This window comes from Lutzomyia longipalpis, chromosome 1, assembly GCF_024334085.1.
Source record: "Lutzomyia longipalpis isolate SR_M1_2022 chromosome 1, ASM2433408v1".
Taxonomy (NCBI): domain Eukaryota; kingdom Metazoa; phylum Arthropoda; class Insecta; order Diptera; family Psychodidae; genus Lutzomyia; species Lutzomyia longipalpis.
In genome coordinates, this window is record NC_074707.1 from 2,755,586 (window position 1) to 2,772,815 (window position 17,230).

Genomic DNA, 17,230 nt, shown 5'->3' on the forward strand with positions numbered 1-17,230 from the left:
TTCCCTACACTAACTTCCTAACTTCCCTTCTTTAAAAAATATTGATTGGCCACTTTGGCCAGCAAAATTCTCCAAGGGTTAAATATAAACAGCAACGTTTGGGAGATTTTAGAAACTTTTTCCCGCCAAACTTTCAAATTCAACAAACATTTTTGACCCAATATAGATGTCGCTTGTTATACTAGGAGTGTCAAATGTGTCAAATTTTTGTAAACAAAAACAAAACTTTTCCCGGTTTTCTCTAATTTTCATCAAAATTAAACAATTTCAATTAAAAAGTTAAATTAGAAAATGTCCACGGATGCAGAAGGAGTTGAAAAGGAAAAGAGTGCACCACGGAACATTGGGCACATGACGGAAAATGCCCTGAAACGGAAGGAACGACTCCAGGCGCTGAAAAGAAAAGCCAACAATAATGTTTCCGGAACGAGTGAAGAAAATGCCCAGGAATCACGGAAGTTGTTCAGGAATTATGCATCTGAAGACCCGAATATTGTGACAGAAGCTGCAGAGCCAGGATGTGTGGAGGACGAGGTGAAGGGACAGCTGGAATCCATGAAAACTCCCATTGTGATTGATGAGATAGACATTGCAAACCTGGCGCCGCGGAAGCCAGATTGGGATCTCAAACGCGATGTGGCGAAGAAACTCGAGATTCTGGAGAGACGGACGCAGAAAGCCATCGCTGAACTCATCCGGGAGCGACTGAAAACAGGCAAAGATCCCGAGGATTTCCTTCAGGCTGTCAATGCAGCCGCCGAGAGGGCAGACGACAAATCAGATGAGGATTAAATGTTTGTTTTATTAAATTCGATGATTTCTCTGTGTGTTGTTGCTGTCTGGAAGTCTGTTTGAGAGCTCTCCAAGCTTCCTGGTGTACTTTTCCTCAATTACATCCACGGCATCGTGCAAATCAGCCAAGGTTTTCTCCACATCTTTTCCATTTTCACGGTTTTCCTGCATTTTTGCTTCAATATTCCGGAAAATTTGACTGAATTTCTCAATTTCCTTCCTTTTATCCTCAATAATTCGCTCCTGCTGCCCAGCCAATTCCCTGGCAGAGCACAATTTCTCCGTCAGGGTGTCATTCTTCTTCCTCAACTTGAGGATTATGGAATTGGCCTTGCTATTCTCCTCTGTGGCAATTTCCAGGGAATTCCTCTTTGTCCTGCAGAGACTTCTCTCAGCTTCCAGCTCTGCTGTGAGTTCGGAGATTTGTTTCTCATACACGGAGATTTTCTCTCGTTGATCCTTGAGCTGTCGCTTGAGATCCAGAGCATTGAGATCCTGTTTGCGCGTCTTGTTGGTCACTTCATTTGCTGCTTCGTGGAGTTGGGTGTTTTCCTCCACAAGGCGACGATTGTGAGCCTTGAGATTCACCAATTCAGCTGTCAAGGATTCCAGCTTCGAGGAATTCTCTGAGAGTGTTTGATTGAGGCGTGAATTCTCAGCCTTCATGTGCTGCATCTTCTCCAGATTGCTCAAATTAATCTCCTGCATTCGCTTCTCTTCGCAAACCTTCTCCTTCTGCAGCTGCATGATGACTCTCTTGAAGTCCTCAATTTCCGCACAAGACTCCTGCAATGTTTTCTTCCGCTGCTCCTCGAGCTTTTCCGGGAATTTTGCCACTTCTGCCTGAAGACGCGCACAGAGTTCCTCCTTCCGGGAAATTTCCTCCTTTAACGCGGAGATTTCACTCCCAAGCCCCGAGAGGTTGTTCTGCAGTTGAGCCGCTCTCTCACTCATGTGATACAGCACCGTCTCAAGGGGCGCTTTCTCCATTGGGAGACACAGGTGAGTTAAATTCCTGAAGGAACTTCGCTCAAAGATGTTCAGGAGAAATGTCACATTGTCGCTCTTCTGCAGTGAAATACACCTGAAAACAAAAACATTCACTTCAAGGATTTCCTACTAAACAAGCCCATTGTCTTTTTCTTCACTCACAATTCCCCTTTCCGGCAGGAAACGAGGATATTTATGAGATGATCCACAAATTCCTGGTACGTCACATGAAGCGACTGATCTGTCTTGATTCTCTCAAACATTACACAGTCTACCGTTGAAATTGCCATCCAGGAATCATCACTGATGCTACTCAGGCGCAATTGCTGCAAAATAAATCCAATTAAAGGCAGGAAAAGGTGGATTAAGGAACATTTTCCGTTACCACTAAATTCAGCGAATTTGCTTTTTCGACACAAACGTGAAATTGTCGTTGATCCTGCACTTCGAATTCTTGGAAATTCACAGATATTGGTGTGGCTTTGAAGATTTTCACAATTGCATTGCGATTTTGTCGTGTTGTAAAGTATTTTTCATTCATTTTCACGATTTTTTTTAACAAAAACTCGCAAATTCCAACGAAAATGTTTTCAAGATTAAAAAAAAATGACAGATAGTGTTAACACTTTGTGACCAATTTGATTTTTTTAACACTTGCAGTCCCTATATTTGGAGTAATGCGGAGGACGAAATTGGTAACGTGTACCATCTGATAAAGGAGTTTATTCAGGCCAGTATGAAAGATGATCCTCTATCGCAGAACAATTTTAACCGATTTCATCTTGTAGAGGATCAAAAAAAACATTGAAGAATCGCGAGAGAAACTCCCCAAAATCCACTGGGATCACATCGAAAAGTGCAAATAAAAATTGCCAAAAATTCAAATATTGCGACGCCATTTGACATTTTTATCCCTAAAAGCACATTTTTCTGCATTTAGCACTAAATCTGGCATAAAAATGCATAAAGTCCCTTTTATTTTCATTAAAAAACACATTTTCCTGCATTTGGCACTAAATCTGGCATAAAAATGCATAAAGGCCTTTTTATTTTCATTTCACTTCGGGGTACTTCGGCTTCGTGCCCTTCGTCCACTCGGGGACGGTACTTCGGCTCCTGTCGATGACAGGGTGGGCTCGGTTGGCTGACTCTCGCTCGGCTAATGCTCGGCTTCCGCTCGGCTTCCGCTCGGCTCTCGTTCGGCTCTGGCACAGGTGCTCAATTTTAGAAGAATTTTCTTTCTATTTTTATGCTATCCTGTTAGTATCAGTGCAAATAGCCGATGAAATCGTAGCCGGCTAGGATTTTTGCTAGAAAATGCCAGAAAATCCTAGCCGGCTACGATTTCATCGGCTATTTGCACTGATACTAACAGGATAGCATAAAAATAGAAAGAAAATTCTTCTAAAATTGAGCACCTGTGCCGAACGAAAGCCGAGCGGAAGCCGAGCATTAGCCGAGCGAGAGTTAGCCAACCGAGCCCACCCTGTCATCGACAGGAGCCGAAGTACCGTCCCCGAGTGGACGAAGGGCCGAAGTACCCCGAAGTGAAATGAAAATAAAAAGGACTTTATGCATTTCTATGCCAGATTTAGTGCCAAATGCAGGAAAATATATTTTTAGGGATAAAAATGTCAAATGGCGTCGCAATATTTGAATTTTTGGCAATTTTTTTTTGCACTTTTCGATGTGATCCCAGTGGATTTTGGGGAGTTTCTCTCGCGATTCTTCAATGTTTTTTTTGATCCTCTACAAGATGAAATCGGTTAAAATTGTTCTGCGATAGAGGATCATCTTTCATATACCCGTGCATGAACTCCTTTGAAAATTAAAACCTTTCACATTTGGGTCCAGCGTATGACACGAAAGGGTTAAAATGTTTTAAATAAAAGACAATTTCAAGAAAATGGCTCAGAACAGACGGCCGTGGCTTTTGGTTGACGTCTTCGCGATGCAACTTTTTGGATGCGACTTTTTTGCGCAGACATAACCTCAAAGCAACTTTTTTGTGTGCAAAAAAGTGAGAAATACGGGAAAAAATGCATTGCAGTGCCCCCGGGGGGCTTCCCGTATGCTGTTATAGCATTTTCCAGGCGGAAATTTGCACAATTCTGTTTTTTACCACAAGAATATTTCGATGCGACTTTTTTGACACTTGGATGCGACTTTTTCGATGTAACTTTTTTGGATGTGACTTTTTTGATGCAACTTTTTTGGGTGTGACTTTTTTGATGCAACTTTTTTTGACACTTGGATGCGACTTTTTCGATGTAACTTTTTTGGATGTGACTTTTTGGGTGTGACTTTTTTGATGCAACTTTTTTGGGTGTTACTTTTTCGAGGAAACTTTTTTCACATTTTTTTTAACAAAAAAAGTTTCCTCGAAAAAGTCACACCCAAAAAAGTTGCATCAAAAAAGTCACACCCAAAAAAGTTGCATCAAAAAAGTCACATCCAAAAAAGTTACATCGAAAAAGTCGCATCCAAGTGTCAAAAAAGTCGCATCGAAATATTGTTGTGGTAAAAAACAGAATTGTGCAAATTTCCGCCTGGAAAATGCATTAACAGCATACAGGAAGCCCCCCGGGGGCACTGCAACGCATTTTTTCCCGTATTTCTCACTTTTTTGCACACAAAAAAGTTGCTTTGAGGTTATGTCTGCGCAAAAAAGTCACATCCAAAAAGTTGCATCGCGAAGACGTCAACCAATAGTCACGGCCGTCTGTTCTGAGCCAATATGAAAATCTTTATTCAAAAAACGTATTTCAGATGATTATAATGATTTATAATGAGGAATTTCATTGATAAAGTCCAGTCTTTATTAAGATCGTTAAGAAAAATTAAATATTTCACTGAATTTTCTCAAGGAAAATTATGAAAATTCACTATTTTATCAAAAAATATTAAAGAAAAAACAAAACTTTGAGATCCTTGGAATGTACGTCGCATTCCTTCCTCTTCTTCCTGAAGGTTTTAATAAATAAATCGAGGATCTCATAGGGAAATCGGGGAATCCATTTAGGATCTTGCACCATCGCGGGCCAACCTATCGGCTTCCTCGTTGCCCCTATCCCCGGAGTGTCCGTAAACGAATTTCTAAAGGAAAAACAAATAAAATTTGCAAATTATTGAAGGGAAAATGGAAAATTTGTTGTTTTTCTCACCCAAAACACGCGGATTGATCCATCCAACTCATCATTGAGCCTCTCAAAGTCACGGCGATTGATCACCTCCTCGCCACGGGAGTTCTCCCAGTCATTCTGGAGCCACTGGGGCATCCACTTGACCATGCTGTCGAAGAGAAACTTGGAATCCGTGTTGATCCTCAACTTCTCCACCCCGTATGACTTTGCAATCTCAATGGCAATCCGGGCAGCTTCAATCTCGCAGCTATTGTTTGTACGCCCCTCGGCACGATCGGAGAAATTCCTGGAAATGCAGACAATGCATTTTTTAATCTTCTCCGTTGTTTTTTGTTTCTTTTTTCTCACCATGGATGATTCCTTCCCCAGTAAATCCCAATTCCGCCACGATTGTATTGCCCATTTCCTGGACAAGATCCATCTGTCCAGACATCCACGTAGTCATCGTACTGCCTGCCACCACCCCCGTGTGCCCCATAGTATCCACTCATCTTTTTTCAAACTATTTCACAAGTTTTCCTTGAATTTTCAACGCAATTTCTGCGATTTTATTGAACACGATCGAGAGCGCAAGATCAACTGAAGAAAAAACTGATGATCACGCAAAAGCGACATCTACTTCCAATTTCGCGGGAGAATTTTTCTTCTATTTTTTGGAAAACTCAAAGAAAACAAAGGAAATTTTGATTTTTAATTACTTAAAATTAATAAAATATTGAGAAAATTATTTAGGAACACTTGAAATAAACAAATTCGTGCCATACAAAGAAAGGAAGAAAAGGAAATCGAAGGAAATGGCGCCACTGAAGCCGCCATATTGCAAAAAATTGCGAAATGCGCTTCATTCGTTAGAGACATCTTGAGCAGTGAGCATAAAAAGTGATTTTTCTCCATTTTCTTGGTACAAAAAGCAGTGAAAAACTACGGAAAAATGCAGGTAAGTTTCCCAAAAAGAGTTTTCTTTGAGGGAAATCCGTTAAAATGGATTTATTTTCAGCAAAATGATGGATATGTGCACGCATGGACGGATGGTTCATGCCCGGGAAATGGCTTGAATGCCACCAGGGGCGGAAGGGGAGTCTATTTCAAGGACAACACCTCTTGGTACGTTCCCGTTTTGTGTTAATCTTGAAGAATTTCAGTAGATTTATTAATTTTTTCCCTTATTAGGAATATCTCCGAGCGCGTTGATGGTCCCACAACGAATAGCAGCATGGAGATTCAGGCAGCTCGTCGTGCGTGCGAGATAGCCAGGAGCCATGGTGTGCGTAGGCTCAAGATTCACACGGATTCGGAGTTCCTGGTCAACAGTGTCAATGATTTGATGCATACCTGGAAGCAGAATGGATGGAGGAAGACCGATGGGAGCAGCGTGGTCAACAAGGATGACTTCCAGGCTCTCGATCGCGCAATGTCCGGCATGGATGTGAAATTTGTAAGTTGATTAATCACAATTTCTCCAATTTCCTGAGATTTAATTCTCTTCTCCTTGTCTTCAGGAACACGTCCGGGGACATGCTGGGAACTATGAGAACACTCAGGCGGACCTACTGGCTCGCAAGGCTGCAGGAATATAATTTTCCTCATCTCCGCTTAATCTCCAATGTCGTCGACACATTCCAACTTTAAGGAATTCCAGTTTTCCTTATTTTTTTCTTTAATATTTTTTTGTTTATTTATTTTTTATTTCTTTGCCTCCAACTAAAATTGAATTCAAAAGATTTTTATATCTTTTACAAAGGCAAGAAATTTTTGTAATTGAATTAACTTTTTTCTTTTTTGTAAAAGTAAACAGAATTTGAAATAAAGACGATTCATTTGGAGATTATCAATCCTGGTATTCTTTAATTGTTTACATTTTCCATCTCTGCTGTTGGATTACTTTAATTGTTTATTTGATTGTTTTTGGAGAATTTGCGAACGTTAGGGGAGAGCGGGGCTAATAAAGTCACTTAAGGGTTTGGAAAAAGCCTAAAATATCATATTTCCTCGCAAGATAGAACAAAATGGTCTAAGAAAGAGTTGTAGGGCAAGAAATATCCTAAAGAATTGGACTATACATTTCGCTTTATCTATTTGGGAAATATGATATTTTGAGCTTTTTCTAAACCCTTAAGTGACTTTTTTAACCCCGGTCTACCCTACAAAAATTGGCAGCAAAAAAATCAATGAAAACGCGTTCTGTTATAATATGTACATATGTAGTTGGTATCCCACAACGTGTGGTTTCTCCCAAGTTATAATTTGGAAGAATCTGAAAAAATTACAAAATTCTCTGTTTTAGTGCGTATAAAAGTGAAATTCCTTGTCGCGGATCAAAAGATGAGAAGTTTAGCTAGATACAACTGTTAGTGATCGCAATTCAATTGTGGACTGTATATTTATTTATTTCAATTTTTATCTATACGGTGTGTGGGTTGGTGGCAAATGTTGTATGGCAAGTGTGAGGGATTCTGCAACAAATTATTCCAATTAAATTCTTTCTAAATGTGCTACAAATTATTTCTACCTATTTGTTGCTAGCCGCTTTTTATCCCTTCACGCCTATTGTTTCTCTTGTGTCAAATCCTATTTAAAATTAATTTTAATTAGCTACATTTTGTTCCATTATCTTCCATCTTTACCTTTGTTCAAACAGCCTTTTTTAATCATTCAATATTTTTACCATCTCTTTGCACCGACAAATTCCTATAAAAGCATTTAAACTATTAGTGCCTATTCTTCATTTTGTGGCATAGATATTTACAGATTACTTACTTTTTTATATGATTTTAACAAATTTACATTAGCGTCTCTTTGACTTCCCTTCTTTTTCTGTGCAAGGATACGCCTACTGCGATTAACTATAAACTAAACCTTTCAATTTCCCCAAAGGGACTATAAGGGGCTATTCAATCTTTAACAACAACTATCAATCCCTCAGGTGGAAAATTCTTGGAAATGTCGGAAAATTCCACCGACTTTATTTACCCCACTGGTGACCATATTTACCCCGCGAAGTTAAAAAAAAAAACAAAATTCAGAAGCGGAAGGGTTTATGAGAAGCTCGAAAACTCATATTTCCCGTGGAGATAGAGAAAAATGGTCTGAGAGAAAGTTGTAGGGCAGGAAATTTCCTATGAAAATGACCTATCGAGGAAGTTTTCTTGCTTTTGGGGAATCCTTTATTTCAACGTTCAAAAGGAAAAGCTCAATGCGATAAGAATAATTATAAATTTTCATGATTTGTTAATTTACAATTAATATGAGAAAGTTCAGTGCTAGCCAAAATAATAATAAAAAAAAATCATAAAGAAAGAATTGTCTCTCTTGGAATTTCCCAATTAAATTAAAGTCCAGATTTTCCCCTAATTAACTCGCTATATCTGTGAGATTTATAAGAAAAAGAAAGAAAGAGAGAGACCTTCTTATCATTCAGCAGCAATAATTTTCAAGATCAGCAATCATTATCATGTGAATCGTGAGAGGAAATACGGAAAACATGACTTTTAGAAAATTTCACAATTGATAAGGATTCTTCTGTTTGCATACCAAATGGCAAATTGTTTTGTTTTATTTATTTATCACCTGCGAATGGTGCAAATGTATGTCAACGTCAACACCTGAATGAGGAACTGCATCAACTGCAGCAGCTTTCTTTTTTTTTTAATACGCAGAGCTTTGTCTTAAAATACAACTTTATTTCCTTTATTGCTCTGGAGCAAGGTTTCATGAGAAATGCGGACAATTAAGAAGCTTATCTAAACAAATAATAAATAATTATTCTAAACAAATAATAAATGACTTTGAATTATTTTGCAAAAAAAAAATTAATGAATGACTTTTAAAATGTATATAATCCGTTAAAGCTTTCAGGGAGCTTTTCTTCAAAAGGTTTTTGCCATAATTAAAATGAATATAAAATTCTTTTTATACGCAATTTCCATGAGTCAGAAAAGATAAACTTAATTCCACAAGAGTGATATAATTTTTTTTTCTTCTACACATTTTTCCACAACTAGGTGAGATTTGAAAAATCTCTTGGATTTTCTCATTTAAAGTTCCTGCCATAACTCACTTTGTATTATGGAGTGTAATCAACGACCGTTATCAGCATCGAATTAAGCTGTGGAAACCACCCTACAGGTGTTCTGATGCGTTGTAGAGTGTTTCGATAAAGCTTTTTCATATACAATTTAATCAAATGGCCATACAATTACCGAACCAGATAAAGCTGGAATGTTCAGCAACTTCGCGGAATGCTCAAATAAATTAATCTGTGAGAATATTTCGTTCAGAAAAAAAATGAATTGAGATTAAACTGATACGAACTTTAGGGAAGACATGGGACGAAGTGAGTTCACTTTTCTTTTATTATCTGTAAAATTCTATTCTCAAAATTCTCTGCAAAAAAAAATTAAATGGAAAAAAATTGATTTTTTGTAGTTTTTTTTCTTAAATTAAGAAAAAATGTAAAATTACATTTTGAAATGTAAAACATCTTCAACCGCATTTCCAATTAAAAATTAGACCTTAAGAGCATAAAATTTTCCTTCGAAATGTCATAAAATTAAGTAAATCTTTTAATCACTTTTTTTTTCTAGTAAAAACTACGTTAAGAAAAAGCTCTATAAATTCGCATATCATTAAATAACAATCTATTAGAGCTTTATATATAGCTTCTTAATAAAAAAAAAAGCTTTATAATGGCACATATCATTAAATAAGAATCAATTACAATAGAGCTTTACTAAAAAATTGAATGAATGCGAGCATTAACGTGTGTGAATTGCTCGTGTACCACCAACACTGCTCGTCATAATGTGTAACAGTTTAAAAACTTTTTCTATGTGAAACACCTCGCTCGTCATGTCGTTTGCTCCTTTTTATTGTATTTCGGTATTAAAAACATTAACTTCAATATATTAGGGGGATTCTCTGTTTGTGATTCAGTCAACAACCATCCACGAGAGAGGTAAAACGCGCCGTGAAAGCAGCTCTCTCGCGATCGTGCCACGATCGCAAAACTTGCAACATATACACAACATACAATACGAGTTTGAGAGTAAAAGTTGGGCTGGAAAAGTGATTTTGAGGTAGTTAGTGAGGAAGAGTTGGGAAGAGAAGTTGGCAAATTCCTTTCTTTCTGCAAAAGGTGCTAAAGTGTAACTAATTTATAAGTTTGAGGAAAATGGCAATGGAAAATGAAACGGATAAATGTGCAACGGGTGCAACATCCAAAATAATCTTCACAACTACAAACGGCGAAAAGTTGGAGGTAAATAAATTAGTAAATTTCTTCGCGTATTGCGCATATTTAGGTAGTCAATGCCATGGAATTTTATTGAATATTAATCACTTTGTTATGTAGTTTCAAAAAAAAATCTCAGCTAAATAATCTCAGAACTTTTAATTGAAATTGTTGTTCAAATAGCCAATTCATTGCACCTCAAACAATCGCAAAAAATGCGAAAATAATATACCGAATTTTATCAATGTGTGATAATACTGAAAAATTGTATAAATCATTACACGACACGTGCGTAGTGTATGTGTCAGACATTTAAAAGCTCTTGAAATGTGACTTCTGTGAAATATACAATAGTCGGTGAAATCTCTTGTTGAGACTCTTGTCTCGAGATGAGGTGTTTGGGTATTTGTTGTGATGACTCATGAATAAAGCATCCACTATGACTCCCAAAGGTGCACGATTTTCCACCTTTTATGATTTGAATCATTTATGATTTTATTATTCATTTAGCAAAAAAAATAAAATCTCTTTAATTAGACTGAAGAGAGCCACGCAGAAAAGTTCCCCTAAAATCATTAAAATCAAAGTCAATGAAATCAAGTTTATTTTATATCGCATAAAAAAGAGTTTCTAATATTCAGAAAGTGAGAGTATTTCGGAGCTGAAGCGGAACCTTTCCGGTGAAGTTAAATACCCGTACCTATACCTATTAATTACATACTTACTTTAAATGCAACACCTGAATTTAATATTGTGTAAATTACATTTTGTCCAGCAGTGTTGAAACACGTGTAATTAACATGTAGGTAATCAAAATAAATAACAGCTTATTAAATATAGGAGTAAGTGGGGCTATTATATAGTTAATCTCAAATAAATTTTATTGAAAATTAGTTATTCAGCATCGTAGGTACTTATCCTAAATTGTTATCAATAAGAAGATTTTATAGGTCCTTAAGAATCAAAAATAAATGAGTCATAGGAGAAGATTGGAATCGATTTTTTTTATTGAAGAGTCACTTCATACTTCAGATGCTTTCACGTTTCAGTCTCGTGGAGAAAATTCTATTCAAACAAAATTTAAAGTTTGGTAAGGAAATGGTCGGAAAGCCTCATTAAGAATTATAAAGTGTAAAATCAAGAAATATTTCTTGCCCCTGTTTGAGAAATTATTTAAATAATATGTCATATGCCCCGGTCGTCCCTATACGTACTTTAACTAAATAATAAAATTGGAAAACATATAGCATGATTTGACCATACAATGCTCTAGAAAAATGGAAAATTAATAAATTACTTCTCTAGATTGAAAGAAGTTGTTCAATAAGATTTAGGTTGATTTTCTAACAGGATTAGTTAAGAGTTTTTTGAGGAATAATGATTAAATTTCCTCATGTTCCCTTAAGGAAATAAGCTTGAGAAAGGCAAAGAAATTACTCCTATTGCAGCAATTTCATTAACAAATGTATCAAAGGTAAAAAGATCTACATATACTACAATAATCACAAAAAAGTAATGACGTTTAAACGCTAATTACTCATGTCCAATTAACATTTAAAAAATTTACCTCTGAACAGGCCTCTGAGTAATTGTGGGAAATTAATCCAGACAACCTCCTAAAAAAATTTATGATCAAACATTCTTGCTTGTAAAAGTTTTTTAAGAGATGATTCATGTCCATTCTAACATTTTGATTAGGTAATTCTTTCCGGAGCGAATCTATTAAAAATCTATTTATAACTCACATCTTCTATTTGTTACTGCACCTGAATTTATACGTAATTTAAATGCTGATTGCATAGAGAACATTTCATTTAGAAAAAAAAAAATCACAAACGCTCTAAAAGAGATGAGAATTCATGTTGAAGCTCTCATTGTTCTGGGCCACCACACATACCGAATGAAAAAGTCATGAATGTGCTGACAGAAAGGGGTTGTAGTACGGAAATATTTAATTTTTTCAATCAGTAAATAGGAATTAGGCAAATTTATCATCGCTATGTAGTTTATATTATGTATACATACGCATTTCAGAAATGGGGTTCTGTACATAAATTGAAATCTCATGCAGGTCAATATATGGGCAATGGTGAGCCACATAATGCACACACGCATGAAAAATAAAAATTCATAGCTAAATCTAATTAAAATAAATTGTCTAAACGCAGCTGTATTAAAATAAAATAAGCTTTAATTAAACTATTAATAAATACTAGACTAAAATGCTCCATATTAGTTCTTAGCTGAGAATTTAAAAAGTAATTTTAATCATAAATTAATTAATAAAAAGATTTCTTATGAGTTTGATCCTGAGATTTCAAGAGAATTCAGTTATAACTATTTAATTAAATTAAGCCCATTTATAAAAGGAACTTCAAGCCCTCCTATCTGAATAAATTTTATAATTAAGTATTTACATTATAGTTGTGGTACTGCAATCAGTAGGAACGCTGTTAGGTGACATTGCATAATATATATAATGAATAAATATAATAAAATGAGTAAAACGGAATCGTTTATGAATTATAATAATAAAATTAATTCCATTGATTACTGAAGAGCCTGAAGAGTTTGATAATTATGCTCTTTACCTCTACTAGATAATCTGACCTAGAAGTTGTTTTTTTCTATATAATACATCCCCAAGAACATTTAGATAATTTCAACTGCTTAAGATTATATAGATAAGTATATTAAACTCCTTTACAAAATTATTTTATCTCTGTTTCACTCGTTGAATATTTAAAAATAAATCCAATGGGTATTATATCTTCTAATGATAACTGAAGCAATTAAAGAAAATCAACTGTGTAATGCTCGAGACATTATTTTCCACCTTTTTCCTCATTTCACAAATGACGATAACATATAAAAGACTGTGACATTAGTGGACATTTATTTAAACCCATAGTGTTCGTTGCAGAACTCCAGTCAATACGACGTGCTCACCATAATCACTTCAAGAGTGGAAATTCAAGAGAAGAAAAGGTGTTTCTTTGGAAAAACTAAATTTTCAGTGAAAGAATTTATTTTTTAAATGAAAATTCAGTGGAAGTTGTGAAAGTTTTTATATAAATTAAAGATTCTAATATTTATGCTAAACTTCTTTGTGCACTTTATTAACATAATATTTTGCGCACCTTTAGGTATTTTAATTTTTAATCAGTTTAAAAACCTTTCATTATAGCAAAAAAAAATGTTTAGGAAAGAAAAAGAAAAGAAAAGTTCTAATTAATTAATTTTCTATTGATTTTCGAGCTGTAAATGTTTTGATATTTGATACTGTTAATGCACCTGAAAGCGCAATGACACCTTGAATTTGATTTTCTTTGCATAAAGGTCAAAACTTTATTTACATAAAATAGAAAATCAATAACTGGTAAATTTAATGAATTATTTCCGTCCAGACAGGAGACAGGAGTTTTCTTTAATCTCTGTATTTCCGCATTGTCTGCAACGTCTGCCATTGCAACCATCATTTAATGATGCAACCTTCAGTCACACTTTCTTCGCAATTATCGACCTCAATAATCCAATTAAAGGGTAGTTTTGTACAAATAAGAGCTCCAAAATAATTTGGGAACAATAAAACTAAAAAAAATGGATTAGTAATTACTAAATGTCTTATGTTGTTAATTTTTACTGTTTTTCGTAGAAATGTTAAGAAGTGTTTGCAATTGAAGGAAATTTAGTCTTGTATTAAATGAAGAGAAAATTTAATTTAATGACTTGTATCAAATTGAGATTGCAAGGTAAAATTAATTGGAATTTAAATGTTTTATTACCTTGCCCAAGCGCTATTAATTTGTTACAAGAATTGTTTTCAAATAGCTGATGATCATCAACCTCTTTTTGGAAACATTTTACCAATTTATTAATCCGAAATTGAAGTAAATTTTGAAATAAAATATTTTAGATTTCTGTGGAGAAACATCTAATAAAAATAAAATGTTTCGTACCATTTAATAGCCTTGCTAAATTAATAGCTGGGCAGGTAGTTAGTAACCTTTAGTAGCTGTGTACCTTGGATTAAGAGAGTTTTGTGATGTATTTCTTTAAACAGCCCATAATCCAAGTTGAATGCAAACATTGCTAATTGCAGCATAACTTTTTTCCCTTTTATGTAATAGAGAATGACATATGTTTTATTAAGAGTAATTGTACCAGAAGAATTTTATATGACTTTCCGTGAGAAGTTCTCTAAAATATTCTTTCAAGTTGTCTGACTCTTTTGTGTGAATTTCAATTTAATTTATTTCACCTCCACAGCACAAAATATTCAAGGAATAAACTAAACGACTTTTTTTGAATTTCAGAAGGGCTGTTTTAATTTTGGACACACTATTCCGGAACTAACTAAGGATGATGGACTGAAACAGCCACAAGGGTCACATCTTAATACCCAAATTATTATTGGAAGAACTTCACCAACAGAATATCCCACCGTGAAGGAGTTTATGAAGAAAATGGGTGCTATGGCTATTATGAGTGATACAACACTTTTTTTGTTGTGTGAGTATTAAAAACATTCAGAATTTAAAAAAATCTCTCCAAGAATTGAGTCAAATTAAATAAATTTTGTGAATTTCTTTATTTTAGTCACAATCTGGGTAATTCTAGTCGAAACTGCAATAATCCCTTCACACAAGAGAGGTTTCATCTGTGGGGATCTTTCAATATCCTTCAAATTTGAGGGTGATACAATTACAACTGCTATGATTTTGAGTAGCGTCGTAATACCATTCCCATTGGTAAATTTAACAAATTAACATTTTAAAAAAATAAATAAAAATTTAACGATTAACTTTTCGCAGATGTGGTTGATAGAGCTTTTAAAGCTGCGAAGTCAATCAAGCAGATTAGCCCTATGGAAGAGAGCATTGTACATAACACTGAATTGGTACAATAAATTTCTCATAGGATTCTTAATTCATCTTTGTCTTGTGGAAGCTATGAAGGTGAGTCTGGCCTGTCTGGCCTTAAGGAAATGTGTAAATCTTTGTTAATCATTTTAATCGTAAACAATCTTCTTCAGACTATCATGGGAGAGTGTAGACCTCACTTCTTGGACACATGTCGACCTGATACAGCGATCAATTGCACAATAGGGTAAGATTAACATAATTAAATACTCAAACTCTCTTAATCAACCTTGTGCGAGCTTTCACAAGGGCCTGATAAAATTTTCCATTAATTCCAAATCTTATTAATGATGGAAATTGACCAAATATGCAAATTTTGATTTTATAGCTTTTTCATAATTTTGCTTAAAGTTTTTATTTGTTTTCAATTCTAGGACGTTTGTCAGTGATTTCACGTGCACAAACACCGAGGTGCCAGCTTCACTAGTAAGTGACAGCTACAGATCATTCCCATCAGGACATTCCTCAGTTGGTCACTACGAAGGACTCTTCATGGCGTGGTTCCTGTACAAACGCTTCCCAAATACCAGATGCAAATGGATTGTTCCTTTCCTACAAACAGGATGCTTAATATGGGGAGCTGCTTGTGGAATTACGAGGATAACTGATAATCGGCATCATTGGTGGGATGTGCTCATTGGTGCAATTATTGGGCTCTTAGCTGCCGTCTATGCTGTAAGGATTTTTTTACTTTACCTTCAGAATCTTTTGCTTAAACAGAGACTAACTTGCAAATTATCTTTTCCCCATTAGGCTAAGTCCTTGTGCCATAACTTTAGAGTCTTCAGAACGAGTTGGAGTGAAGAACAACTGGAATCATCATCAACAGAGGCCCACAAGAATGACAATCAACTCCTATGCGTATCTACAAGTGGGAAAGACGATGTAAATTCACATACTGCATAATTCCATAAGCCACCTGTTATATACAGCCCGTAGAAATGTAGAAAATACAGCGAGAGATGAGCTGTAGTTAGCTCACATTAAATTCTAGACTGTCTTAAAATGAAAACTTTCAGATCAAAGCAGAGAAACAGCTGAATCTGCATTTTCTTTAAGACAGAATAGAATAATTTTCCTCTCTAAGCAAATTGTAAATATGCATTTTTAAGCTTTTGGCTTTAATCCCTAAATTTTCCTTTTAGATTTAAAATTTTTTTGAGGCTCTATTGCTAAAGTTTTAATTGGAAGCGAAAAAATATTTTTTTTTAATAATTTTTAAAAGTCTATTGAATTTCTAAATTATTCTTTATTAAACGCATATTTTGCCAGAATAGAACATTTAAAGAAAAAATCTAGTTAGTAAGATTTTATTAATTATTTTTTACGGAGAATTTAAACAAAAAGGATTTCAGAACATATCATATTAAATTTATTTTTAAGTAGATACTCATTCCAATTTGTATTAACTTAGAGACCATTCCTTGTTTTCATATTTTTTAATTGTTTATTAAATATCTATATATTTTTTGATACATAAATTTTTTCTCAAAAAGATTATTTTGTAAAAAAAATTCTGGGGAAGGACAGCTCAAGAAGTTAGAAATTGTTTTTTTTATCCTTTGAAAGCTTATTAAAAGCTTAAAAGCTTCCTACAAGGGCAAAGAGTAATTCTTCCCTAATTGTTTTTTTTTGCAGATCAATGAACTATTATTTGTATTGATGCGTGTACATGAATTAATATTATTTCATAGAGATTATTAGTTATATAGAAAAAAAGTTGTATATTTATCATGCATAAAATACAAAGTTTTTTGATTTTATACAGTAATTTTGTTTTTTTTTATTCTTTATTGCTTTTTAAACTCACTCAATTAGATGGCAATTAGATAAATTAAATTCGGATATAAAATTTTATTTCTTAAAGTTGCTAAACTTTTTTTAGTGTTCTTATTTTATTTTAATTAATTTGACAATAAAAATTTGACAATTAATTTGTTTTTAAATGGAAAGAGACTCATTACAAATTGTTATTAAATTATTTTAATTGTTATGATTAAATTTTTTCTAACATTTTTGTCATCTGGAGAAATTCCGGAAGCCGTCTGTTCAAAGTTGCATAATTTTAAAAACAATTTTAATGAATCTTCAGTTAAAGAAATTAACACTTTTTGCCTTTTATTTAAATCTATAAATTATTTAATGACTCACTT

General features: G+C 34.4%; 7 protein-coding genes across 7 annotated transcripts in view; 3 read left to right on the plus strand and 4 right to left on the minus strand.

Annotated features, from left to right (window-relative positions):
* Positions 1-17,230, minus strand: part of LOC129786413 (calcium-transporting ATPase sarcoplasmic/endoplasmic reticulum type) — a 642,650-nt gene that overhangs the window by 305,638 nt on the left and 319,782 nt on the right. The gene's annotated exons all lie outside the window — the stretch shown is intronic.
* Positions 1-17,230, minus strand: part of LOC129786498 (3'(2'),5'-bisphosphate nucleotidase 1) — a 1,077,868-nt gene that overhangs the window by 279,791 nt on the left and 780,847 nt on the right. The window lies entirely within an intron of this gene.
* Positions 207-821, plus strand: LOC129786527 (coiled-coil domain-containing protein 12). The gene has a single exon (XM_055821620.1). It carries the CDS (start codon positions 292-294, stop codon positions 790-792), a length of 501 nt encoding a protein of 166 aa, XP_055677595.1. The 5' UTR covers positions 207-291; the 3' UTR covers positions 793-821.
* Positions 783-2,385, minus strand: LOC129786467 (spindle assembly abnormal protein 6 homolog). Its single transcript, XM_055821536.1, has 3 exons — positions 2,168-2,385; positions 1,945-2,108; positions 783-1,876 (listed from the first exon to the last, which is right to left on the minus strand). Exons 1-3 carry the CDS (start codon positions 2,321-2,323, stop codon positions 805-807), a joined length of 1,392 nt encoding a protein of 463 aa, XP_055677511.1. The 5' UTR covers positions 2,324-2,385; the 3' UTR covers positions 783-804.
* Positions 4,506-5,525, minus strand: LOC129786528 (ribonuclease H1-like). Its single transcript, XM_055821621.1, has 3 exons — positions 5,274-5,525; positions 4,947-5,211; positions 4,506-4,878 (listed from the first exon to the last, which is right to left on the minus strand). The coding sequence occupies exons 1-3, from the start codon at positions 5,414-5,416 to the stop codon at positions 4,801-4,803; spliced, it is 486 nt and encodes a 161-aa protein (XP_055677596.1). The 5' UTR covers positions 5,417-5,525; the 3' UTR covers positions 4,506-4,800.
* On the plus strand, positions 5,737-6,757 carry LOC129786530 (ribonuclease H1-like). Its single transcript, XM_055821623.1, has 4 exons — positions 5,737-5,862; positions 5,923-6,029; positions 6,096-6,360; positions 6,425-6,757. Exons 1-4 carry the CDS (start codon positions 5,857-5,859, stop codon positions 6,500-6,502), a joined length of 456 nt encoding a protein of 151 aa, XP_055677598.1. The 5' UTR covers positions 5,737-5,856; the 3' UTR covers positions 6,503-6,757.
* LOC129786488 (phospholipid phosphatase 1-like) lies at positions 9,738-16,840 on the plus strand. Its single transcript, XM_055821570.1, has 7 exons — positions 9,738-10,182; positions 14,472-14,667; positions 14,755-14,906; positions 14,970-15,113; positions 15,191-15,264; positions 15,452-15,752; positions 15,831-16,840. The coding sequence occupies exons 1-7, from the start codon at positions 10,096-10,098 to the stop codon at positions 15,981-15,983; spliced, it is 1,107 nt and encodes a 368-aa protein (XP_055677545.1). The 5' UTR covers positions 9,738-10,095; the 3' UTR covers positions 15,984-16,840.

Bases quoted from the DNA above. Each gene is read 5' to 3' on its own strand.
- LOC129786527 (XM_055821620.1), top strand. From the start codon at position 292: ATGTCCACGGATGCAGAAGGAGTTGAAAAGGAAAAGAGTGCACCACGG.
- LOC129786488 (XM_055821570.1), top strand. From the start codon at position 10,096: ATGGCAATGGAAAATGAAACGGATAAATGTGCAACGGGTGCAACATCC. The intron at 14,668-14,754 runs GTGAGTATTAAA...TCTTTATTTTAG, and splicing joins TACAACACTTTTTTTGTTGT to TCACAATCTGGGTAATTCTA. The intron at 14,907-14,969 runs GTAAATTTAACA...AACTTTTCGCAG, and splicing joins TCGTAATACCATTCCCATTG to ATGTGGTTGATAGAGCTTTT.
- LOC129786530 (XM_055821623.1), top strand. The intron at 6,030-6,095 runs GTACGTTCCCGT...TTCCCTTATTAG, and splicing joins TTCAAGGACAACACCTCTTG to GAATATCTCCGAGCGCGTTG. The intron at 6,361-6,424 runs GTAAGTTGATTA...CCTTGTCTTCAG, and splicing joins CCGGCATGGATGTGAAATTT to GAACACGTCCGGGGACATGC.
- LOC129786528 (XM_055821621.1), bottom strand. From the start codon at position 5,416: ATGAGTGGATACTATGGGGCACACGGGGGTGGTGGCAGGCAGTACGAT. The intron at 5,212-5,273 runs GTGAGAAAAAAG...CTGCATTTCCAG, and splicing joins TGGGGAAGGAATCATCCATG to GAATTTCTCCGATCGTGCCG. The intron at 4,879-4,946 runs GTGAGAAAAACA...TTTTTCCTTTAG, and splicing joins GATCAATCCGCGTGTTTTGG to AAATTCGTTTACGGACACTC.
- LOC129786467 (XM_055821536.1), bottom strand. From the start codon at position 2,323: ATGAATGAAAAATACTTTACAACACGACAAAATCGCAATGCAATTGTG. The intron at 2,109-2,167 runs GTAACGGAAAAT...TTTATTTTGCAG, and splicing joins CAAATTCGCTGAATTTAGTG to CAATTGCGCCTGAGTAGCAT. The intron at 1,877-1,944 runs GTGAGTGAAGAA...TTTTGTTTTCAG, and splicing joins TCCTGCCGGAAAGGGGAATT to GTGTATTTCACTGCAGAAGA.